At 44.4% G+C, this 26,195-nt stretch overlaps 1 protein-coding gene across 2 annotated transcripts in view; it reads left to right on the forward strand.

Annotated features, from left to right (window-relative positions):
- The window catches only part of LOC124776307 (polypeptide N-acetylgalactosaminyltransferase 3-like), a 347,179-nt gene that overhangs the window by 78,427 nt on the left and 242,557 nt on the right, over window positions 1-26,195 (forward strand). For both annotated transcript variants that reach the window (XM_047251238.1, XM_047251239.1), the window contains exon 2: window positions 3,553-3,823. In XM_047251238.1, coding sequence (XP_047107194.1) covers window positions 3,603-3,823 — 221 coding nt within the window. In that variant the 5' untranslated portion in view covers window positions 3,553-3,602. The remainder of the gene's footprint in view (window positions 1-3,552; window positions 3,824-26,195) is intronic.

The following is a 26,195-nucleotide window of genomic DNA, read 5'->3' on the forward strand; positions in this document are numbered from 1 at the left end:
ATCAGTCTTGTGACAGATATGATACATCCTGCCAATACGTCTTCTTTTGTACCACCCTCTTCATCTCACAACAGCACTTGCAACCAACATACTCCATTATTCGTTGTGCGTATTCCAATCTCTGTCTTCCCTTACAGATTATACTCACACTCTACACCTCCCTCTAGTATCATACATGGTAAATTATTCATTTATATTCTGACACATGCTGTCCTGTCATCCTGTTCCTTCTTATATTTTTCATATGTTCTTCTCCTCGACGATTCAACGAAGAACCTCCTCATTTCTTATCAGTCCACCTGATTTTTCAGCACGATCCTATAGTATCACATTGAACATTGAACCCGCTTCGATTCTTTTCTTTCCTGGGAATCCCACACTCCATGATTCACTGCCACACAATACTGTGCTCCAGGCGTACATTCTCAGAAATCTCTTGATTAAAATTAAGGCTGTCATTTAATACTAGTAGATTTATTTTGGCCAAGAATGCCCACTTCGCCTGTGCTAGTCTGCTTTTTATATTCAACTTGGTTCTACTGGTAATGTGTTGTTTTGTTTCCAAGATTGCAGAATTCCTCCACTTTGTCTACTTCATCGCCTTCGATTTTGGTGTCAAACTCATCGCGAACGTCATTTCTTCAGTTCTTTTGTTTTTCTTCGATGTACCCTCAGTCCAACTTCTGTACTCATTAGACTATTATTCCACTCAACAGGTCCTGTAATTAGTCTGAACTTTCATTGAGGCTGGCAATGTCATCAGCGAGCCTTATCACTGATATACTTCCACACTGAAAGTTAGTTCCAGTTTTGAACCTTTCTTTTATATCGGTCTTTAATACTTCTGCGTGTGGATTAAACAGTAGGAGCGAAAGACTGCATACCCATCTCGCATGGTTTTTACTTACGGCACTTTATTCTTGGTCCTCCATTCTTACTGTTCCCTCTTAGTTTTTGTACATATTGTATTTTACCCGTCTTTCCATCTAGCGTACACCTATATTTCTAAGAATCTTGAACATCTTCAGTTTGCATTGTCGAAGGCAGTTTCAAGGCCGAGAAACCGTATGAAAGTGTTTTGACTTTTCTTTAGTCTTCTTGATTTTTCTTTAGTCTTGTTTCCATTACCAAACGCAACGTCAGAAATGCCACTCTGGTGCCTTACTTTTCCTAAAGCAAATTGATAGTCTTCTAACAGATCCTCAGTTTTGATTTCAATTCTTTTGTATATTATTCTTGGCAGAACTAGGATGCATGATATGCTAAACAATAGTTTTCGCACTTGTGTGCCATTGCTATCTTCGGGACTGTGTGGATGATGATTTTCTGGAAGTCTGATGGTATGTCTTCAGTCTCATAGATTCTACACGCCGACTTTATCAGTCGTTTGGTTGTATTTGTTCGCAAATCTTCCAAAGCTCTGTTACACTCGGACTCTAAAACTGGTTTGCCTACATAGTCCCTATGTTTTTTCTCCTATCATGTCATCAGATAGTTCCTCTCCCTCGTAGGGACCTTACCCTCTTCCGTATTTATTATTGTCTTCTTTGTTTTCAGTTTCACAGAAGGCTGGTGTGACTGTCCTCTGTTCTCATTCAGTCTTTCGGAAGACGACTTCCTTTTCGATTTTTTCACACTTCTCCTATAGCTTTCCTAAACATCCTGCTTATTTCATTCCTATGTGGTGTGTATTGGTGTATTCCTGTCTTTCCCTGAACATTTTTATACTTCCATCTTCTGTCAATCAGCAGATTTCTTCTGTTACACAAGGTTTCCTCGCAGTCATTTTCCTCACACCTATAACCTTCTGGTGAATCAAGTAATCTGTCTTCTGGGGCATTCTTTATCGCAATATCTTCAGCATTTTGTATCTAAAACCTCAAAATCCCATTCATTCTCTTTACAATCGAAGATATCTCATATACTAATTGCACAGACAGTGTAGGAAATTCCTGTACTGGACCACCTACTTCATCCTGGCTCTTCACTGTTCAGTACTCCATCCCCTTGCACTTAGCCATTGGAATTTACCGCCCCCCTTAAAATCTGACTTCCTGCCGGCACTTCACCTTCCTGCCGGCACTTCACCTTCCTGCCGGCACTTCACCTTCCTGCCGGCACTTCACCTTCCTGCCGGCACTTCACCTTCCTGCCGGCACTTCACCTTCCTGCCGGCACTTCACCTTCCTGCCGGCACTTCACCTTCCTGCCGGCACTTCACCTTCCTGCCGGCACTTCACCTTCCTGCCGGCACTTCACCTTCCTGCCGGCACTTCACCTTCCTGCCGGCACTTCACCTTCCTGCCGGCACTTCACCTTCCTGCCGGCACTTCACCTTCCTGCCGGCACTTCACCTTCCTGCCGGCACTTCACCTTCCTGCCGGCACTTCACCTTCCAGCCGGCACTTCACCTTCCAGCCGGCACTTCACCTTCCAGCCGGCACTTCACCTTCCAGCCGGCACTTCACCTTCCAGCCGGCACTTCACCTTCCAGCCGGCACTTCACCTTCCAGCCGGCACTTCACCTTCCAGCCGGCACTTCACCTTCCAGCCGGCACTTCACCTTCCAGCCGGCACTTCACCTTCCAGCCGGCACTTCACCTTCCAGCCGGCACTTCACCTTCCTGCCGGCACTTCACCTGCCTGCCGGCACTTCACCTGCCTGCCGGCACTTCACCTGCCTGCCGGCACTTCACCTGCCTGCCGGCACTTCACCTGCCTGCCGGCACTTCACCTGCCTGCCGGCACTTCACCTGCCTGCCGGCACTTCACCTGCCTGCCGGCACTTCACCTGCCTGCCGGCACTTCACCTGCCTGCCGGCACTTCACCTGCCTGCCGGCACTTCACCTGCCTGCCGGCACTTCACCTGCCTGCCGGCACTTCACCTGCCTGCCGGCACTTCACCTGCCTGCCGGCACTTCACCTGCCTGCCGGCACTTCACCTGCCTGCCGGCACTTCACCTGCCTGCCGGCACTTCACCTGCCTGCCGGCACTTCACCTGCCTGCCGGCACTTCACCTGCCTGCCGGCACTTCACCTGCCTGCCGGCACTTCACCTGCCTGCCGACACTTCACCTGCCTGCCGGCACTTCACCTGCCTGCCGGCACTTCACCTGCCTGCCGGCACTTCACCTGCCTGCCGGCACTTCACCTGCCTGCCGGCACTTCACCTGCCTGCCGGCACTTCACCTGCCTGCCGGCACTTCACCTGCCTGCCGGCACTTCACCTGCCTGCCGGCACTTCACCTGCCTGCCGGCACTTCACCTGCCTGCCGGCACTTCACCTGCCTGCCGGCACTTCACCTGCCTGCCGGCACTTCACCTGCCTGCCGGCACTTCACCTGCCTGCCGGCACTTCACCTGCCTGCCGGCACTTCACCTGCCTGCCGGCACTTCAAATACATTGGCACTTCTAGTGCTTCAGCCACTCCTGGCGCTTCAGCCACTCCTGCACTGCCTTCCAGTTCTCACCCCTAGCATGTTTTTAGAAATATGGTTACACAATCGTTTACCAGAATACTCCAGTGACAGCTGCCCGTGTGTGTTTGCAGGAGCGGTGGAGCCCGGACAGCCGCTGTGGGGCGGCGGCAGCGGCTGCGGCATGCGGCTGTGGCTGGGGCTAGGGCTGTGCAGGCGGCGGTGCCGCAGCCCTCGCGTCGTGCTGGCGTGGCTGCTGCTGCTGCTGGTCTGCGCCGCCGCCGCTCTCGTGCTCCTGCTGGCACTGCTGCTGCTCCTGCCAGACAACCTGGACGACGGCTCAGAGTTCGGTGCGGGCATAGGCATTGGCATGGCTGTCGAGGAGGACGACTGGATCCCCATCAGGTGAGAGGCCACACGAGTGGAGATCGGAAGCTAAGGTTACAACGCCTTCAGTCAAATGGGTACACTTTTTCATACAATCAACAACCAATACAGCCAACATTAGGCTATTTTTCGACATAGCCTACACTACCGGCCATTAAAATTGCTACACCACGAAGATGACGTGCTACAGACGCGAAATTTAAGTGACAGGAAGAAGATGCTGTGATGTGCAAATGATTAGCTTTTCAGAGCATTCACACAAGGTTGGCGCCGGTGGCGACACCTACGACGTGCTGACATGAGGAAAGTTCCAACCGATTGACCGGCGTTGCCTGGTGAAACGTTGTTGTGATGCCTCGTGTAAGGAGGACTTTGATAAAGGTCTGATTGTAGCCTACCGCGATTGCAGTTTATCGTATCGCGACATTGCTGCTCGCTTTTCTCGAAATCCAATGACTGTGAGCAGAATATGGACTCGGTGGGTTCGGGAGGGTAATACGGATCGCCCTGCTGGATCCCAACGGCCTCTTATTACTAGCAGTCGAGATGACAGGCATCTTATTGGCATGACTGTAACGGATCATGTAGCCACGTCTCGATACATGAGTCAACAGATAGGGATGTTTAGCAAGACAACAACCATCTGCACGGACAGTTCGACGACGTTTGCAGCAGTATGGACTATCAGCTCGGAGACCTTGGCTGCGGTTACCCTTGACGCTGCATCACAGTGTATATTCGTCATCGCCTTACTGGCGTATCACCTGGCGTGATGGTATGGGGTGCCACTGGTTACACGTCTCGGTCACCCCTTGTTTGCATTGACGGCACTTTGAACAGTGGACGTTACATTTTAGACCCGTGGCTCCACCCTTCATTCGATCCCTGCAAAACCCTACATTTCAGCTGGATAATGCACGACCGCATGATGCATGTCCTGTACGGGTCTTCCTGGATACAGAAAATGTTCGACTGCTGCCCTGACTATCACATTCTCCAGATCTCTCACCAATTGAAAACGTCTGATCAATGGTGGCCGAGCAACTGGCTCATCACAATACGCCAGTTACTACTCTGGATGAACTGTGGTATCGTGTTGAAGCTGCATGGGCAGCTGTACCTGTACACGCTATCCAAGCTCTGTTTGACTCAGTGCCCAGGCGTATCAAGGCCGTTATTACGGCCAGAGGTGGTTGTTCTGGGTACTGATTTCTCAGGATCTATGCACCAAAACTGCGTGAAAATGTAATCACATGTCAGTTCTAGAATAATATATTTGTTGAATGAATACCCGTTTATCATCTGCATTTCTTTTTGGTGTAGCTATTTTAATGGCCAGTAGTATACATATCAGCTTAGGCACTTGCTGCTTCGTGGAGACCGTCTGAATACCCTCCTCGTAAAAATCCTGTCTTTGCGTTTTCAGCCATGTTGTCACGAAGTGTTTCACCTCCTCGTCTGAAGCAAATCATCTGCCTCTAGTCGTTCCTTAAAGTGAGCAAGAAGGTGAAAATCGCTTGGAGTGAGATCCAGACCTTAGGGAGGTTGGTCGATGACGTCCCAGCAAAACTGCTTCTGCAGCATGGTGGTCTTCTTGAGAGTATGAGCTCTCACATTGTGATGAAGTAAGTTGACGCCTTCAGTGACAAGTTCTCGCCATTTCCTTCTGATTGGTTTGCGGAACTGTGAAGGTCTCGCATTATCGGTCAGCAAAAGCTCCAAGAGAATGACACTATCCCAGAACATTGCAGTCATCTTGTTACCCGCAGATGGCGTCATCTTAAACTCTTTTGCGTTTGGAGAGGCGGGGTGTTTCCACTCCACTGACGACCACTTACTGCTGGGGGCATAATAGTGGATCCAAGATTCAGTGAAGAAAACTGTTCCTTCTGTAGAGAACTGTTGCAAGAGTTACAGACTTCCCTCCATGCACTTCTCCTTGTGTTAGTTGGTCAGATTTCGTATAACCTATCGTGAACAAACTTTCCGGTACTGAAGAGTATCGTGAACAATATGACTAACGCTTCCGAACGACATTCCCAGTTATACCTTTACATACTGCAACGCGATGCTCGTGTTGTCCTGACGCTGCTCCTCGATGATAGCTGTGTTCGTATCTGTTGATAGTGTGCTGGGTGGACCACTGTGATCCTCGTTGGTGATACGTTCTCTAGCAGCCGCAAACTTTCGACGCCATTTTGCGACATTCTGACAAGACAATACTCTTTGTCTGTGAACCACTGCGAGCTGCTGGTGGACTCATCTACGGTTGCACGTTTCGCCCACATGGATCGAATAACAGCGGATTTACCAGAATGAGATTTTCACTCTGCAGCGGAGTGTGCGCTGATATGAAACTTCCTGGCAGATTAAAACTGTGTGCCCGACCGAGACTCGAACTCGGGACCATTGCCTTTCGCGGGCAAGTGCTCTACCAACTGAGCTACCGAAGCACGACTCACGCCCCGTTCTCACAGCTGTACTTCTGCCAGTATCTCGTCTCCTACCTTCCAAACTTTACAGAAGCTCTCCTGCGAACCTTGCAGAACTAGCACTCCTGAAAGAAAGGATATAGCGGAGACATGGCTTAGCCACAGCCTGGGGGGGTGTTTCCAGAATGAGATTTTTCACTCTGCAGCACAGTTTTAATCTGCCAGGAAGTTTCATGTCAGCGCACACTCCGCTGCAGAGTGAAAATCTCATTCTGGAAACATCCCCCAGACTGTGGCTAAGCCATGTCTCCGCTATATCCTTTCTTTCAGGAGTGCTAGTTCTGCAAGGTTCGCAGGAGAGCTTCTGTAAAGTTTGGAAGGTAGGAGACGAGGTACTGGCAGAAGTAAAGCTGTGAGTACCGGGCGTGAGTCGCGCTTCGGTAGCTCAGATGGTAGAGCACTTGCCCGCGGAAGGCAATGGTCCCCAGTTCGAGTCTCGGTCGGGCACACAGTTTTAATCTGCCAGGAAGTTTCACAACAGCGGATTTCTTCGCGATACCAGTTTTCCAAACGAGTCGTAATTTTTGTTTATCTGCAACTAGCGCTCTAGGTGGCGGTTGATTGAAACTCTGCACAACTGATAACAGTGCGGCTGGTCCCGGCGGAGGTTCGAATCTTCCCTCGGGCATGGGTGGGTGTGTTTGTCCTTAGCATAATTTAGGTTAAGTAGTGTGTAAGCTTAGGTACTGATGACCTTAGCAGGTAAGTCCCATAAGATTTCACACACATTTGAACATTTTTGATAACCGCACACATCGTTATTACCGCGCATTACTAATTTCTTTAGAACATATGAAACTCCAGGAACATCACCCTCGTAGCCTTAGACTCTGAATACCTCCTGCTATACGTCCAGTCACTATTCCTTCCCGCCTAACACACAGTGACTTTGATAATTCCAATATCTCTCACCAGTGTATAAAATTTAGTCCATTGCTATAAATACTGGTACAGATAAAAGTTTAAATGTAAACAATATTGAAGTAATATTGACTGTAAAACTGTTATTAAATTTTCAGCTATTGAAACATACAATTCTACACTGATTTCTCGCTAAGGTCCAAATGGAAATGATCTGCCAGTTCATTTTTCAAATCCGCATATGATGTCTGAAATACGTCTCTATATTGTGTGACTCTCTGCATATGCCGTGTGGTGTTGTGGAGTAATGCATAACCATAAATGAAAAGTATATAGTCAGCGAAGAGACTACATCTCTCAGGTAGTTTTTTTTTTTTCTCTCAATATGTGGTCAATATAATAGTGTGTAATTTGCATGTGGACGAAGAGAAATACAAAATGTTGTCCTGTACTGACGGCTTATTGACTCTGAGGCTGTTGGAAGCCAGCTAGAGCACTCAAAGACATCATGCAGGTGGTAGGTGTAAGACTGTAAGTGGTAGCGTACAGGTTACACGACATAAACAATAACGGAAGAAGCTTGGGAACTGCAGACACACGGAACAGCTGCCTTTGGATAGAGGTTTCAGTTCAGAGAGTTAACTGGTAACTCAACACACCGTTAAGACGCTGCTGTAACGTGCCACAGAAGACGATAGTCGCAAACAGGCATGCCTTAGCATATGCAGCAAGCATGATCCTTGCTCCTGAGATTAGTAACATCAGTGGATTCACTCAGGTTACAGTGAAATGTGAAATCAGTAAGAGAGAAGTTTCCGCCCCCGCCCCTCCGTGGCAGAGAAAAGTGACGTAAAACACTGTTGTTGCTAGCCATAATAAGAATGGCAGTGACTTTAGCTTTCAGCTGAACGCTGTTGATGCCAAACAAGGAATCTGTTTGTGTGAAGACCAGAAACATCCCCACCTACAGCCTAAGAGGATCAGGACGACCTGACGGTGATTGGCCAGAGGAACCATGGAAGCGCAAAACCTGATTTCAGATTGGCCGATGCCTGTAAAGTGTCGGTCTTACTGGCCGGTCTACCGCGGATAGGGAGAAACAGTGTGCTGCCACAATCCCGAGAGTTTTCGTATTTCGAATCTGTAACGGGACATCCTCCTCTAGCATTACTTTTCCTCAACAGTAGTTGTCGATACCAGTATTATTTCTCGAATTTTGGACTGGTCAATATTATCTCAGTTACATTTCTGAAAACTTTCATATATTTCAAGCTAAAATTTATGAAAAGGAATTATTCTATAAAATATTTTTGTTTCAATGTTATAATCGATAAAAACTAGTTCTGAATATGGAGTTAAATAATTTTTTTAGAAACATTTGAAATTACGAATTTTTGGCAATCTTAAAATTCCTATTATTAATTATGCGATCCTGTACTGTTTACTATATTTATTCCTTGATTGATTTATGAAATAATAATGTAAATTAGTAATGAAACGGAAACTAGCAGAAATTCATTTGTTGAGAAAAATTGTAAAGCCTTTGGAATATTATTTCCGCAGTGTGGGAGTCGTAAACTTGCCTCTGATGTGATCGAACGTATTTTTGTATTTTTGTGCGAACAATGTAATTTCGGCTTTGTTAATGCGAAAAACGAAAATACTGTATGATACACTAAAATTTGAGAGAATATATTTACGTAAAAAATGCTGCAACAACAATCTTCAAATATATTTAGTTCAAACCAACCGTGAGGGTCTGATGTGAGATTTTCAGCTTCAAGAATCAGACACCTAGGGCAGAACAACTGGGGCCATCTCAACATGACAAGCTAGGTAAACCTGAAAGTTTATTGTAATCTTCGTTCCTCTCAAATCTTCTTAAAAGACTTTGCTTATTAATTACTTGGACTCGACATGGTTTAATGTGGATATTAGATGGAAGTAGGAAGGAGAGGGGAGATTACAAGTTCTCTGTCAGACCATTTGGATGCCAACTCCGTGTCGCTCGCTTCGTAAGCTCCGATTAAGTCTGTTTCTCAATTGGAGTGCTGCTCTCAAATGTTTATACTTTACGTTGCTACTAGTGAATGCCGCTTTTATTAGCTCTCAACACTGGGACTCAGGCAGTGGCTTCTGTTCTACCAACAGTCGAATATTTCTGACTTTTCTCGTGTTTAAAATAAGCTTCAGCGTATAAGCTTAATCTGAATGCAACAAATATGTGCTATTAAGACCGCGAAGTTCCTTGAGCGTACTAAAAGTATCCTTATCGAGTCCTAAAATACGCACCTCTAGTAGGTGCCCTATGACAGTGATTAGCGCTGATCTAAGCAGTCACTTGCTATCACTGGAAGTTTGTCTTTCTGCATACGTTCCTGGCCGCTCGGAAATTGCAAACTGACCTAACCCTCCCCGCCCCCCCCCCCCCCCTCCCTTAGGTTCTTATACGCCGCCTCTAGCCTATGTCAGGACACGGAAGTGAGTGTTTATAGCATTTAACACGTCAGTCTATTTTTTCAGACTTTGAACATTTTCGCTTATCTGGATAACCTGCGGTCTGCATACACGAAGTTCCACTGTGTTGGATGAATCCCTATATGTGTTCTCTGGTCTGCTTGGTCACTAGACTTAGATCTTGTGTGTTCCTCATGAGACCGCCTCAACTGATTTATGCAGTAGGCAGTCCTAATACAAAGTCACTTTATGAGTTCGAGACTGAAGGCTGCTACACCATTCTACACTGTATGGAGCTGAACAGAACGGTGCTGACAATTCATGGTCCGACTAGTGCAGGTACGTCTAAGGCAAGGGGACTTTTGAACGTCTGTTACATGTTCCTGACGAGACAATATTTTGGAATTGTTGTTGTTGTTGTGGTCTTCAGTCCTGAGACTGGTTTGATGCAGCTCTCCATGCTAATCTATCCTGTGCAAGCTCCTTCATCTCCCAGTGCCTACTGCAACCTACATCCTTCTGAATCTGCTTAGTGTATTCATCTCTTGGTCTCCCTCTACGATTTTTACCCTCCATGCTGCCCTCCAATGCTAAATTTGTGATCCCTTGATGCCTCAGAACATGTCCTACCAACCGATCCCTTCTTCTAGTCAACTTCTCTTCTCCCCAATCCTATTCAATATCATTAATTAATCACGATAAAAAGGATTTTTGGATGGAATTTGGTGTAAAACATCTGCTCGAAAAGAGCTTAAAAGTATTTCATACTGTATACAGCAAGTGAGCAACGTGGTGCAGTGATAAGGCACTGGACTCACATTTAGAAAGACTGCGGTTCAAATATCCGCCCGGCCAGCCAGATTTAAGTTTCCTGTGATTCTGGTAACGCAAATGTTGAAGCCTATGTTTTTCTCCAATCTTGTCCTTTCCGAGCTTGTACCCCTTGTCAATAGCCTCGTCATTGATGGAAAGTCTACAGGATGAAACAGTTCAGCCTTTCAGGTCAAGTATTTCCTTTGCCGTTTAAGGAATCGTAATTCTGCTGCACACAAAAAAATGAAGTACCTAAATGAGAGGAGGAAAATAAACTTCACGGGTTAATAGGGTATGTGATGTTATTTCAGTGATGATAATACCGAGTCAAATTTTCAAAGAACTTGGCAGTATAAGGCCACTTATCGGTATAAGGCTGCACCCAGTCTGGCCTGATTCATGCACTCATTTGCTTAAGGAGAGGTTTACTATCTTTCGGTTCAAAAAATCAATTTTTTAAATTGCATTTTTGGATCCATAAAAGTGTTTAGAATCCACCCCTGTTATTCGCAGTTTAACAAAAAAATGCACCTGCCTGAAATCCGTCTTTTTCCCGCACCAGTGTTTTTCTGTCGGAGGAAGAGTTATTATACCGGTGCTTGGGAGGAAACACACAAAATTCAGATAAGAGTTTGCACGCGCGTGTTTGGAAGTTAGCGCCCAAGCATTTGCATTCTGGTGCGAAGACTGTGGAGACTGCGACTTTCCTAGTAGTGAGCAGCTTCAACGAAGGATATTCAGCAATTCTGAAGACCATGACGACGATGGACGTCACCCTGGGACTCTATTCGACGCAGTTTGCCAAGCATTCGGATGACCACCTGACTCAAGCGGCCGAAAACCGCTTGTCACCGGCCGTACGAGCGGCTCTGGAGCAGCGCAGGATGTCCCAGATCGAGCAGAACCCCCACTATGAGGAAGAGGAGGACTAGTTTATGGACCCGGAATAGCAGACTGAACGTAAGTTGCATAATATTGCATTTATATGTAGTCAAAACTTCAAACCCGTTTTTTCTCGAAATGACTTTTTTTTATCGGGCGGTATGGTAACTTCAAATCTACTGAACCGATTGGCATGAATCTTTGTTTCTGACGAAGCTAATTAAATTGTCTAGGAGCGGTACCACTTTTAATTCCGATCCATCAAATATAAATATTTTTACTTGCCCGACGAAGTCGAAAAATTTATGAAAAAACCCTATTTTTTCAAATGGAGGCCATTTTGTTTCCTATAGTCCAAATAACTTAAGCGTGGTACAACTCCTAAAGAATCTTACATACTTCGCTAACGTCAACTCAATTTTGATTTCAGACGAGCCGGCTGACCTGTGACATACCACGCGTGGAGATCTACATCGAAATTTTGTTTCGTTGCTCTTAGACATTTCCAGTCGAAAAAATTCCGGTTTGTAGAGGAAATATCAATAACCATTTTGACCAAATTTGACATTGATATCTATAACACATCCCGAGAAAAAAATTCGCAAATAACATGCTTTTTTCGGGCCAAAGGTAGTAAACCTCCCCTTAAGTAGGGTATCATGAAGCCGCTGTATCCTCTCCGGATACTAAGCTGACCCACAGCTGTTGTAACTGATCCTTGATACCCTGGATACTGAATGGAGTTAACATCCGATGTGGTCCCACACGTGGTCTGTAGGAGAAATATCAGCAGATCTTCCTGACTACAGGAGTGCCTCAATATCACGCAGTTCATAATGGCAAGTGCCGTGTGTGGACGAGCATTGTGCTGTTGAAAGCCGGCCGTTGTGGCCGAGCGGTTCTAGGCGCTTCAGTCTGGAACCGCACTGCTGCTACTGTCGCAGGTTCGAATCCTGCCTCGGCCATGGATGTGTGTGCTGTCCTTAGGTTAGATAGGTTTAAGTAGTACTAAGTCAAGGGGACTGGTGACGTCAGATGTCAAGTCCCATAGTGCTTAGAGTCGTTTGAAACATTTGAATTTGCTGTCACACGAAAGGTAACACAACATGAAGCAGGATGTCGGTGATGTACTGTTGTGTCATCAGGGTTCCCTCAATCACTGCCGGCAGTGTCTCGGTGATAACCCGCACTATAACGCCAGGAGTAAGGCTGCCGCGCCTCTTCGAAACACTGGACAAATGGGATCTCTCCACAAGTCGTCTCCATACAAGCTGGTTTTAACATTTTTAAATGTTCGGATAATAAGTTGCCCTCTCTTTATCTAAGAATAGATGATGAATGCAGCTAGCCGCTATCTCTGTGTAATGTCTTGTCTGTATAGACGTGTATCTGTAGCCTTTAAGATCCCTTCACCTTCACACATAAATCTATACAGTAAAGTAAGGCCTCTTGGCTGATCCGTGATAAGACAGGCGAAAAATTAGACTAATGGAGGATTATTAGTATTATCTCTATTTTCATTCGCTCTCTCTCTCTCTCTCCTTTATCTATGTACAGTTTTTAATATAATATTTCATTACGTGAAATCAGCCAAATAGGATCTTTGGTGGAGTCCTTCGTCTTGGTAATCAGCGGCTGGCTTGCTGTAAGAGATCTTTACCTTTATTATTACGGTTAAACACTGCAGGCAGTCGGGAGAATCAATCGTTTGGACAATTTATTCCTTTTACGAAAGACTGCGAATTCCAGATGTGTACGAACCCTTTTTGGACGATTTAACACAGACTCAGTGATTGCAGGCTCTCTTCGACACAGCTGAAACTTCCCCACTAATTACAGGGCCAATGTGATCATCAAATGATTCAGAAAAAACTCATTCGTTCATTCACTCCAGAACAAAAAAGTCACAAACCTTATTTATGGAGGAAATTGTGTATTAAATCCATCTCCATTACATATCCAGATCTCCGGTGATTCCACGCCTTAATTATTTTCCTTTTACAGTCTCTTTCTCCTCAACAAACCGCTAGCAGCACAAATGTTAATTGGCTCGCTTTAGCGAGAAGAAAAGCAGAATATGTATCTCTCAGAAGCATGTCAATCCCTCAACAGATACTCCAGAAGCTGTCCTAGTTACCACTCTAACAACCATGGAGAATGCATATATGCATCTGTTATTTCAAAGAATAAACGCACTAGAAAATACTTTGACGTCGTCGAGCTGTCGCCGCATATATTACGAGAAAATCAGATCAGATAACTTTTCCAAAGTGAATGAATGTGGATGGTTTGATTGAAAATGATTAATTGGTACGTGGTAGAGGGTATTTTCCGTGGGGACATTACATGGTGATGGTCACCCAGCGTAGTACAGAGCCACGGCTCATCGCTGAATACAATGCCGTGACATTCATCAAAGATCTATGCTTCCCAGTCACGGCACCACTCCAAATCCAACCGTTTGTGTTGTGTCAATGGCAGTCTACGTATGAGATAGTAATCACCTAGTCGTGCTGCTGTTAGTCTGCAACAATGGTGTGGGGTGCCACAGAATGATGCAAGGAGTCGGTTACTTGTTCTAGGATAGCAGGCGTAAATTTGAAGGACTGGAGGTACACGATCCTATCTTGCGGTGTCAGGCGTGGTCCACTGGAACAGGCCCTCACACTACCATATAGTCCAACATCGGATCACTGTCACGTCTAAACGCTTCACAAATCTGGATACTGGACGACTATGCCAGATGGCCAAATGGAGAGCCACAATGAGGGCCTTTCAAACTCTGTCAGTTGCTGATAACGCTGTCTCACACGAGCACGCGGCATCTTGATTGATCCTCAATATCTGACATTCTTCACGCTTTCTTATACAGAGTGTCCCATTTATCTTGCCGGCCACGGTGGCCGTGCGGTTCTAGCGCTGCAGTCCGGAACCACGGGGCTGCTACGGTCGCAGTTTCGAATCCTGCCTCGGGCATGGATGTGTGTGATGTCCTTAGGTTAGTTAGGTTTAAGTAGTTCTAAGTTCTAGGGGACTGATGATCTAAGATGTTAAGTCCCATAGTGCTCAGAGCCGTTTGAAACATTTGAACCATTTATCTTGACCACCCTAAATAACTGTTCAGCCAGATGCAAATTACAGAATGTTTCAAGCAAATCTTCTTTAGCTGTCAGGGGAACATCAATCAGCATAATTGCCTTCGTTGTAGCTTTCTTTTTTTATAAAGATATGAAAAGCGGTATGACTTTCTTAAATAGCACCCTGTATTTTCTATTCGGTAATTCATTTCCTCTCTTAAAGACCTATTCCAAAATGTATCACAGTGTACCATTCACTCAAACACAACGTTATTAATTACATAACACAACATTGATTTTAAGCCCAGGATCACAAGCTCGTCAACTTGCTGGGGTTGTCAGAAAAAAATGAAAACCAAGTAAAAACATAACACAAAGTTGACTTTCACTCTCCTGTATCATTGCCCAGGAGTAGAACATTCAAAGGTGCTAAAGTGGTGACCCGGGACACCGATAACCTGGTGCACTCGTTGAATGAAAGAATTATTTACTGTTTCCAGTGTTGCCTGCCGAAGAGACTTACAAGCAAGCACGATACGTTCCTGCATGTCCGATGGAGTTGTTGGAATATCGCGATAGACAACGTCTTTAATGCATCCCCAAAGAAAAAAGCCCAGAGGATTTAAATCAGAAGACCTAGCAGACCAAGTAACTGTTCCTCCTTGACGAAGCCATCTGGCAGGATATCTTCGAGTCAGAACACGAGTGCACGCAAGGCATTATGTGCTGGACACCCATCGTGTTGATACCACATAAGCATTCTCGTTCTTAGTGGCAATTCATCCAGAAGAGGAGGAAGAATTCGTCTGAGGAACTTGGCATACGCTGTGCCGTTTAGACTACCATTGATGAAATAAGGGCCAGTAATTAATTGTGGAACCAAGCATCCCACACCAGACATTAACTCTCCATTGACGCTGTTGTTCCACCTGTCTAAGCCATCGTGGGTTATCGCTGGACCAATAATGCATCTTCCATGTGTTTGCCTGTCCTTTGTTTGAGAAAAAACATTCATCGGTAAATAGAAGTTTGGAGAAGTAGTTCGGGTTGGCGAGGATTTGCTGCTGTGCCCACTGACAGAACTGTTCACGATTCTAGAAATAATTCCCATGCAAGTCCTGATGTAGGTTTACATGGTAAGGATGGAGCCGGTGACATGCAAGAATACGATGTACACTGGTTTTATTAATGCCAATCTCGTCTTCGAGCTCTCGAGTGCTCACGTGTGGATTCGTAGCAACGGAAGCGAGAACAGTAACTTCGGCAGCTTCGTCCGTGCGAGTGCTACGACGATTGCATTGTCGTGGGTTGAAACTTCCCGCTTCCTGAAGAGTCGCAACAAGACGGGAAAAGATCCGTCGGGAAGTTGGGTTCTCGTCTGGATATCGCTCTCTTTACAGTTCCGCTGCCTGCATAGCATTTCGCCTACCTTCAACAACAACAATAACAACAACAATTAAAGAAGCGTTATGTCGATACAGTTTGTTGGAAGGACAGTATTTACTGTATGCCTATTCTACACGACAATATTTAAAAGGACAAAACTACTGTACTACATGTACCCATAGATAAGAAAACAGTACTGCAATTACTGTTCTGTTGTTGTTGTTGTTGTCTTCAGACTGAGACTGGTCTGATGCAGCTCTCCATGCTACTCTATCCTGTGCAAGCTGCTTCATCTCCCAGTACCTACTGCAACCTACATCCTTCTGAATCAGCTTAGTGTATTCATCTCTTGGTCTCCCTCTACGATTTTTACCCTCCATGATGCCCTCCAATGCTAAATTTGTGATCCCCTGATGCCTCAGAATATGTCCTACCAACCGATCCCTTCTTCTTGTCAAGTTGAGCCACAAACTCCTCCCCAATTCTATTCAGTACCTCATTAGTTATGTGATCTACCCATCTAATCTTCAACATTCTTCTGTAGAACCACATTTCGAAAGTTTCTATTCTCTTCCTGTCCAAACTATTTATCGTCCATGTTTCACTTCCATACATGGCTACACTCCATACAAATACTTTCAGAAACGACTTCTTGACACTTAAATCTATACTCGATGTTAACAAATTTCTCTTCTTCAGACATGCTTTCCTTGCCATTGCCAGTCTACATTTTATATCCTCTCTACTTCGACCATCATCAGTTATTTTGCTCCCCAAATAGCAAAACTCCTTTCCTACTTTAAGTGTCTCATTTCCTAATCTAATTCCCTCAGCATCACCCGACTTAATTCGACTACATTCCATTATCCTCGTTTTGCTTTTGTTGATGTTCATCTTATATCCTCCTTTCAAGACACTGTCCATTCCGTTCAACTGCTCTTCCAAGTCCTTTGCTGTCTCTGACAGAATTACAATGTCATCGGCGAACCTCAACGTTTTTGTTTCTTCTCCATCGACTTTAATACCTACTCCGAATTTTTCTTTTGTTTCCTTTACTTCTTGCTCAATATACAGCTTGAATAACATCGGGGACAGGCTACAACCCTGTCTCACTCCCTTCCCAACCACTGCTTCCCTTTCATGGCCCTCGACTCTTATAACTGCCATCTGGTTTCTGTACAAATTGTAAATAGCCTTTCGCTCCCTGTATTTTACCCCCGCCCCATTCAGAATTTGAAAGAGAGTATTCCAATTAACATTGTCAAAAGCTTTCTCTAAGTCCACAAATGCTAGAAATGTTGGTTTGCCTTTCCTTAATCTATTTTCTAAGATAAGTCGTAGGGTCAGTATTGCCTCACGTGTTCCAACATTTCTGCGGAATCCAAACTGATCTTCCCCGAGGTCCGCTTCTACCAGTTTTTCCATTCGTCTGTAAAGAATTCGCGTTAGTATTTTGCAGCGGTGACTTATTAAACTGATAGTTTGGTAATTTTCACATCTGTCAACACCTGCTTTCTTTGGGGTTGGAATTATTATATTCTTCTTGAAGTCTGAGGGAATTTCGGCTGTCTCGTACATCTTGCTCACCAGATGGTAGAGTTTAGTTAGGACTGGCTCTCCCAAGGCCTTCAGTAGTTCCAATGGAATGTTCTCTACTCCGGGGGCCTTGTTTCGACTCAGGTCTTTCACTGCTCTGTCAAACTCTTCACGCAGTATCGTATCTCCCATTTCATCTTCATCTACATCCTCTTCCATTTCCATAATATTGTCCTCAAGTACATCGCCCTTGTATAGACCCTCTATATACTCCTTCCACCTTTCAGCTTTCCCTTCTTTGCTTTGAACTGGGTTTCCATCAACGCTCTTGATATTCATACAAGTGGCTCTCTTTTCTCCAAAGGTCTCGTTAATTTTCCTGTAGGCAGTATCTATCTTACCCCTAGTGAGATAACCTCTACATCCTTACATTTGTCCTCTAGCCATCCCTGCTTAGCCATTTTGCACTTCCTGTCGATCTCATTTTTGAGACGTTTGTATTCCCTTTTGCCTGCTTCATTTACTGCGTTTTTATATTTTCTCCTTTCAGCAATTAAATTCAATATCTCTTCTGTTACCCAAGGATTTCTACTAGCCCTCGTCTTTTTACCTACTTGATCCTCGGCTGCCTTCACTACTTCATCCCTCAAAGCTACCCATTCTTCTTCTTCTGTATTTCTTTCCCCCATTCCTGCCATTTGTTCCCTTACGCTCTCCCTGAAACACTCTAAAACCTCTGGTTCTTTCAATTTATCCCATCTCCTTAAATTCCCACCTTTTTGCAGTTTCTTCAGTTTTAATGTACAGTTCTTACATTTCCCATAAGTGAGTAGCATTCCTACCTTCTCTTCGTTGGTGTACATTCTATTCACACAACTCTTCAACTGATGATGTTTGACGGATGACTGGTCTGCATTCTACTTACGGTTACGTTGGTCCTCTGTCAACGTCAGCACGTGGATGTGTTCCATTACCCCGAGTACCTGCACTAAGCGCTGGGAGCGTCGACGTCAGTGTTATGTAATTAATAACGTTTTGTTTCAGTGAATGGTACACTGTAATACGTTTTTGAATAGGTCTTTAGGTGAGAAAATGAATTACAGAATAAAAAATACAGGGTGCCATTTATAAAAGTCATACCGTTGTTCATATCTTTATAATAAACAAGGCTACAACGAAGGCAGTCATGCTGATTGATGTCCACCTGACGGCTAAAGAACATTTGCTTGAAAGATTTTGTAATTTGCGTCTGGACAAACAGTTATTTAGGATGGCCAAGATAAATGGGACACCCTCTATACACCACGAGGCCTGCTAACAAGTACTAAATACTAACAATAATAATGTACTTGAGTGGCCAGTATATGTGTCACAGAGAATTGCAACTCTAAATCATTTACACACCCCCATTGGTGTGTACACGTATGAAATTACAGTGACAGCCGACAATGTTTTCCAGGAGTTTCATTTTTTTGCCATGCAATTTATATTAGACTAATTACAGAGATTCCGGTATCAACCTCGCGTTTTCAAATGGAACTATCGTAATTTATGCTGATAGCATCGCAATTCTAAAAGAGTGATTTAATGGCGTTTCACTCTTCAAAAGCCAATTTCTAATTTGGAACTAGTTACAGTATTTAGACTATAGGATTTATGTGATTTGAACACGACACGCGGCTAATATCTTCAGCAAGAGTTCGTGATTGCATACCCTAATAAGCACCTACTTTGTGTAAGTAAGAAAGAGTGTGCTGCACCGCCGCCATATAAATGAGCTGCAGGTGCACTAGAATACTGCTCAGAGGCTAAAGAGCTAGACTCTTACGAATGGAGCGAACGAGACAGATGCTCTGGTAGCTATTTTTCATAATCCACGCATGGAGCAAGGCTGTTCACTGGTTAGCACACTGAAGTCGCGTTCTGGAGGACGACGGTTCAAATCCCTGTCCAGCCATCCAGATTTAGGTTTTTCGTAATTTCCCTAAACCGCTCCGGGCAAATGGCAGTATAGTTCCTATGAAACGATACGACCGATCCCCTTCTCTATTCTTCAAAACAATACGAGCTTATGCTCCATCTCTAACGACCTTGACGTCGACGGGACGTTAAGCCATCCTCGTCCTTCCTTCATACTTTACGTGGTAATTGGAGAGACACAGCGAGAGACTTACAATAAGCCAGCCCAGCGTCGTTCGTTATTTGCGTGCAACCAGCTTCCATCTGTATCGCGCCACTTCCTCTGTACACTGAGGTGACAAAAGTCATGGGGTACTTCCTAATATCGTGTCAGACCTCCTCCTGCCCGGCCTTGTATCGCAACTTGATGTGGCATGGACTCAATAAGTCTTTGGAAGTCCCCTGCAGTAATATTGAACCATGATGCCTCCAATAGGCGTCCATAATTGCGAAAGTGTTGCCGATGCAAGATTTTGTGCACAAACTGGCCACTCTATTATGTCCAATAAATGTTCGATGGCATTCATGTCTGACGATTAGTTGGCCAGCTCTTACCAACTAAAATCTGGATTCACCTGACCAGGTCACGGTTTTCCAGTCGCCTGGGGTCTACTCGATATGGTGAAAAGCCCAGGAGAGGCGCTACAGTCGATGTCGTGCTGTTAGCAAAGGCACTCTCTTCGGTCGCCTGCTGCCGTAGCCCATTAACGCCAAATTTCACCGCACTGTCGTAAGGAACACGTCCGTCGTACGTCCCAGACCGATATCTGCGGTTATTTCATGCAGTGCTGCTTGTCTTTTAGCACTGACAACCTACGCAATTTCTGCTCTGGAGCTCTAGGTGAAGACCGCCTGCCCGTGCGTGGTTCGTGGTGAGAAGTAATGCCTGAAATTTTGTATTCTCAGCACGCTCTTGACACTATGGATCTCGGAATACTGAATTCCCAAACGATTTCCGAAATGGAATGCCCATGCGTCAGGGTCCATTTCACGTTCAAAGTCTGTTAATTTCCGTCGTGCGGCCATAATCAGCCGGAAGCATTTTCACATGAGTCACTTGAGTACAAACAATAGCTCCACCATCCCACTGCCCTTTTGTACTTTATGATCACTATCGCTTCACTTCTACGAGGGTCACTCCAAAAGAAATGCACCTTATTTTTGTAAAAATACAGTTTTCATTCTGCATGTGTGAAAGTTTTGCAGTGTATAGATACATCCTTCCCGCTTGTTTTCAAACTTAGTTCAACCTGTTACCGTGAGTGGCGCCGTCACAGCATGTCTTCAAGATGGCTGCTACACTTGACGTTCGTCAGAAGCAACGTTCTGTCCTAGAATTCCTGTGCTGTGAAAACGAGACAGTGGGAAACATCCACAAGAGGTTGAAAAAGGTGTATGGAGATGCTGCTGTCGATCGCAGTACAGGTAGTCGGTGGGCAAACAGGTTACGTGATGAAAGGGGGCACCGCAATATTGAGGATTGTCCTCGCAGCGCAGACCTCGTACTGCACACACTCCAGACAATGTGCAGAGAGTTAACGAATTGGTGACTGCTGACAGAGACATCACAGTGAAAGAATTGTCACGCTACTTTGGGATAGGGGGAGGAAGTGTTCACAGAATACTGAAAGTGTTCGCGTTAGAATGGTTTGTGCTACGTGGGTTCCCAGGATGTTGATAGTGGCTCACAAAGAAACAAGAAAAACGGTATGCAGCGAACTTTTGGAACAGTACGAGAATGGTGGAGATGAAATTCTTGGAAGAATTGTGACAGGTGATGAAACATGGCTCCATCATTTTTCACCAGAGTCGAAGAGGCAATCAATGGAGTGGCATCATGCAAATTCAAGTTATGGCTACGGTCTTTTTCGATTCCGAAGGACTTTTGCTTTTGGACATAATGCCAAGTGGAACCACCATAAATTCTGATGCATATGTGATGACACTGAAGAAACTTCAAGCTCGACTGAGTCGTGTTCGACCACATCGGCAAAAGCAGGATGTTTTGCTGTTGCACGAGAATGCACGGCCACATGACAGTCAAAAAACCATGGAAGCGATCACAAAACTCGGATGGACAACACTGAAACACTCGCCTTACAGTCCTCACCTGTCTCCATGTGACTATCATCTCTTTGGGAAACTGAAAGACTCTCTTCGTGAAACAAGGTTTGAAGATGACTCCCTTGTGCACGCTGCCAAACAGTGGCTCCAACAGGTTGGTCAAGAATTTTATCGTTCGGATATACAGGCGCTGGTTCCAAAATGGCGTAAAGCAGTTGAGGGGGATGGAAATTATGTGGAGAAATGAAAATATTGTTCCTAAAGGATGTTTCTACACACTGTAAAACTTTCAAACATGTAGAATAAAAGATGGATTTTAAAAAAAGTAGTGTGAATTTCTTTTGGAGTGACCCTCGTATCATTCCAGTGTAGATTATCCGATTCCCGGCGCAGTTAGGGATTTTCCCTGCCCGTGGACTGGGTGTTTGTGTTGTCCTCATCATTTCAGCGTCACCATTATCATTTGTGACAGTGGCTAGATTGTACTCTGTGTAAAAAAACTGGACTGTGTAAAAATTACGACTTTGTATAGGCGCTGATGACCGCGCAGTTGAGCGCCTCACAAACCAGACATCATCATCATTATCATCATCAACAACAACAGGCAGTGCTGATCGGGGCGGTGTTACTGCAGCGGCATCCTCACTTGCGGGACACTAAGTTAGCTACAGAGGTGCCTGAATCACTATTTCGATTACATACCGAAAGCGCGCACGGCTCCATTTTCCCACACTGCAATAGATTGTACTTGCAAGTTCCGCAAAGTCGAAAACGCACTCGCGTTTCTTCTGAAAATCTTTCGATGACAAACGCAGTTGCACTTTAATTTGATAACTGTTAATTGTACATGTGTGGCTGAAACTAATTCTTGATTTTTCATTATTGTACGACTAATATGAGACTATTTTTGCGACCCAGTGCAGAAATAAAGTTTGTAAGTGTTGGTGCTGTTTCAGTAGACGGTCTTATACACAAGAAGCACAGTTCGGTTTATCCATGCTAACTTCAGTAACTACTGACGTTTTTCAGCGAAGCAGTCACAAATACCTCGATAAAAGTTCCTGTTTGCGAGCACATAAACAATGCAAGCAAATAAAATTTTCGTTCCGTTATCGAATCCAGTGCACTTCTATATAAATTCTTCACGAGATTCAAATCACATGGCAACATAGCGTTAGCAGAAACATTACAACTTTCGTTACAACGCGATTTACATTGCAGTAAGGTACAACCCAGCAGCTTACGCAGGCCCCGACATACGTTGACTGCCTCGCGTCAGTGCTGGCGACAATGATCAGTTCTAGCAAAAATGTTTCAATCAAACTAAAAGCGCCAGCGCGCTACTAATAAGTTGAGACACTGCGTAAGGTGGGACGACAGAACGCTCACAACGGTTAAGGTCCCAAGTTGTGACTTTCCCGCGAGTATTGTTTGCAGGCAGGCCACAAAGCGCTCCACTCTCCGCAACGACACAAAATTGCATTAAATCTCAATCTTCTACAAAAACCGTAAAGAAAATGGTCTAAAATTCACACCAAACGAGGCGGCACAGTGCTTATTACAATGCTCTTGTATTGAGGAGCATGACGATCCACATCCCCGTCCGACTATTCAAAGTCAAGCTTTCCGCGATTTCTCTACATAGCTTACGACAATGTCAGGATTGCGCCTCCCATAAGGGCACGGCAGTTGTCGTTCCCCATCCTTTCCTTATCCGATATCTTCCTCTGTCTGTAATGACCTCGTCGTAGAGGGGGCGTCAGGCTCTTACCTCCTTCCTTTCTGAAATTCGTGTTTGGCATTGATATCTGAAGTGTCCCTAGACGTGACGTAAATCTGTCCCTAATTAAGTTAGGGCCAGAGTTACTTTTTTTCCTTGAAGGAGACCCAATATTTGCGTCTGGAAAAGTTACTTACTTCAAAACTGATAAGCATAATGGTTTCGAACAATGGGAGTGTCAATAGAGGGACCCTAAAATGCCAGGATGCCACTCGCAGGACCAATCCAGCCCCCTCGCTATCAAAAGCCAATTATTTTAAACAGAACTATAGTACAATTAAGAGAAAAGCCGCGGGATGCCTCCTAATGTTGTGTCTGACCTTTTCCTGGAATAGCAGCTCGACGTGGCATGGAATTCATTGGACGTCCTCTGCAGAAATGCTGGACCATGCTGCCCCTATAGCCATCCACAATCGAGAAAATGGTGCCGGTGCAGAAGTTTGTGCACGAACGGATCTCTCGATACTGTCCCATAAATGTTGGAAGGGGTTGATGTCGGGCAATGTGGGTGGCCAAAGCATTGGCTCGAACTGTCCAGAATCTTACTCAAACCAGTCGGTTACAGTTGTGGCTGGTGACATGCTGCATTGTCCCTCCATAAAAATTCCACCGTTGTTTGGGAACACGAAGTCCATCAATGGCTGCAACTGGCATCCAAGTAGCCGAACATAACCATTTCCAGTCAATGATCGGTTCAGTTGGACCAGAAGACCCAGTACATTCCATGTAAACACAGCCCCACCATCATCGACCAACCAACAGCTTCCACAGTGCGTTGTTGACAATTTGAGCCCATGGCTTCATTGGGTCTGGACCTCATTCGCACGCTACCACCAGCTCTTTCCAACTGAAATCGGAACTCATTGAAAGGTTGTAACCTCCCTCTTACTAATCGACCTATTCTCCTTGCGATATAAAATATGACCGTGGATCGCGTGTATGGCTAATGGATTTTTCTAATTGGATAAGGCTATCTTTCCCGAAGAAGTGATAGCGATAAGTAGGAGGAAAGTGTACAACCGACTCTTCTGATGGAAAGTCTACTAAAAATAAAAAGTAATTAAACCGAACAGGGCTATAATTTGGAAAATAAAAGTTTTTTGTGCATTCGCTCACGGACAACACTGGACAGAAAGGGGTACCACTGATGATAATCAAAAAGTTACACTAAAGATCGAAAAGGAAATAATTAACGGTAGCCAGCCCACAAGGGCAATTTCCATCCAAAATCCTGGTCAAGATGATGGGAAAGAAAAACATCCATTATTAAACACTGACGTAGCAACTGAAGGTTGTCACGTTTTTTGACACTAATTTTAAGTGAGTATGTAATGATAACAGGTATGGGAAGGGGAGGTTGGCAAAGCTTATAGGTGACAGCATAGGTGGCGTTGGTGGGATCACTCATGGGAAAATTCCTACAGTAGTGGGTATTAGAGCTGCTTCTTTTTTAGATTGAAGTCAGGTGATAGGTATTCCCGTTTAAGGGAAGTCTCTCTAACAAAGGAACCACTTTTGACAAAGCTTAGGTATCCGAGTAATGAGGGAATTAGTATATTTCACGAAAATATACAAGGTATTAGAGTTAAAGTTAGTGAACTGCTTATAGATGTTGATTCTGAAATTATTGGTATATCTGAACACTTCTTAAATAAGGAGATAATTCAGAGGCTTCCTTTACCAGGATACAGGTTGGCTGGCAGCTTTCCGAGGAGCTATTTGCGGTGTGGGGGAGTAGCCATATGTGAAAAACGGCATCCCATTTGAGTCAATTGATGTTTCAAAGTACTGCACTGAAAAGGTGTTTGAATGTTGTGCAGGTGTGGTTAAATTTAATGGAGCTAAACTTCTAACTGTTGTTAGGTTCTTGGTTCACTTTATAGGAAATACAAAAAGTTAGTTATATGTGGTGACTTCAATATTAATTGTATAAGTGATTGTGCAAGGAAGAGGATGCTGGTAGACCTCCTTAATTCATATAATCTTATGCAAACCGTATTCTTTCCAACGAGAGTGCAAGAGAACAGTAGAACAACCATAGACAACATTTTTGTTCATTCCTCATTACTAGAAGGGCACTCTGTTAGCAAAAAGGTGAATGGCCTTTCAAATCATGATGCACAAATTTTAACTCTAAAAGATTTTTGTGCTGCAATACGTGTTAAACATAGTCATCAGCTGTTTAGGAAAGCTGATCCAGTTGCTGTAGAGACCTTCGTAAACCTTATCAAGGAACGAGAGTGGCAAGATGTTTATAGCGCTGATACAGTAGACGATAAATATAATGCTTTTCTCAAGACTTTTCTCGTGCTCTTTGAAAGTTGCTATCCGTTAGAACGTTCAAAACGGGTACTAGCACAAACAGGCAGCCTGGGTGGCTGACTAGAGGGATAAGAATATCTAGTAGAACAAAGTGGCAATTATATCAAAACGTTAGAAACAGTCAAAATCTAAATGCAGCAGCCCATTACAAACAGTATTGTAAGGTGCTTAAAAATGTTATTAGGAAGGCAAAATGTATGTGGTATGCAGATAGAATAGCTAAGTCTGAGGATAAAATTAAAACCATATGGTCAGTCGTAAAGGAAGTGGCTGGTCTGCAGAGACAGGTCGAGGATATAGAATCAGTGCGTAGTGGGAATGTCCGTGTTACCGATAAGTCGCATGTATGTACAGTATTGAATAATCACTTTCTGAATATAGCAGGTGAACTAAATAGAAACCTAGTCCCAACAGGGAATCATAGAGCGCTCTTAAAAGAAAGTGTTCCGAGACTGTCAGCTGAAATGCTCCTCCATGATACTGACAAGAGGGAGATTGAGTTAATAATTAAATCACTAAAGACCAAGAACTCTCATGGATATGACGGGGTATTTAGCAGAATACTGAAGTATTGTTCTATGTATGTTAGCCCAGTACTTAGCCATATCTGTAACTTTTACTTTAGGAGTGGTCGGTTTCCTGATCGATTAAAGTACTCGGTAGTGAAGCCACTTTATAAAATGGGAGACATTGATAATGTTGACAGTTTTAGACCTATTTCTATGCCATCGGTGTTTGCTAAAATTATCGGGAAGGTTGTA

The sequence above is a fragment of the Schistocerca piceifrons genome, chromosome 2 (assembly GCF_021461385.2).
Source record: "Schistocerca piceifrons isolate TAMUIC-IGC-003096 chromosome 2, iqSchPice1.1, whole genome shotgun sequence".
Classification (NCBI taxonomy): Eukaryota; Metazoa; Arthropoda; class Insecta; order Orthoptera; family Acrididae; genus Schistocerca; species Schistocerca piceifrons.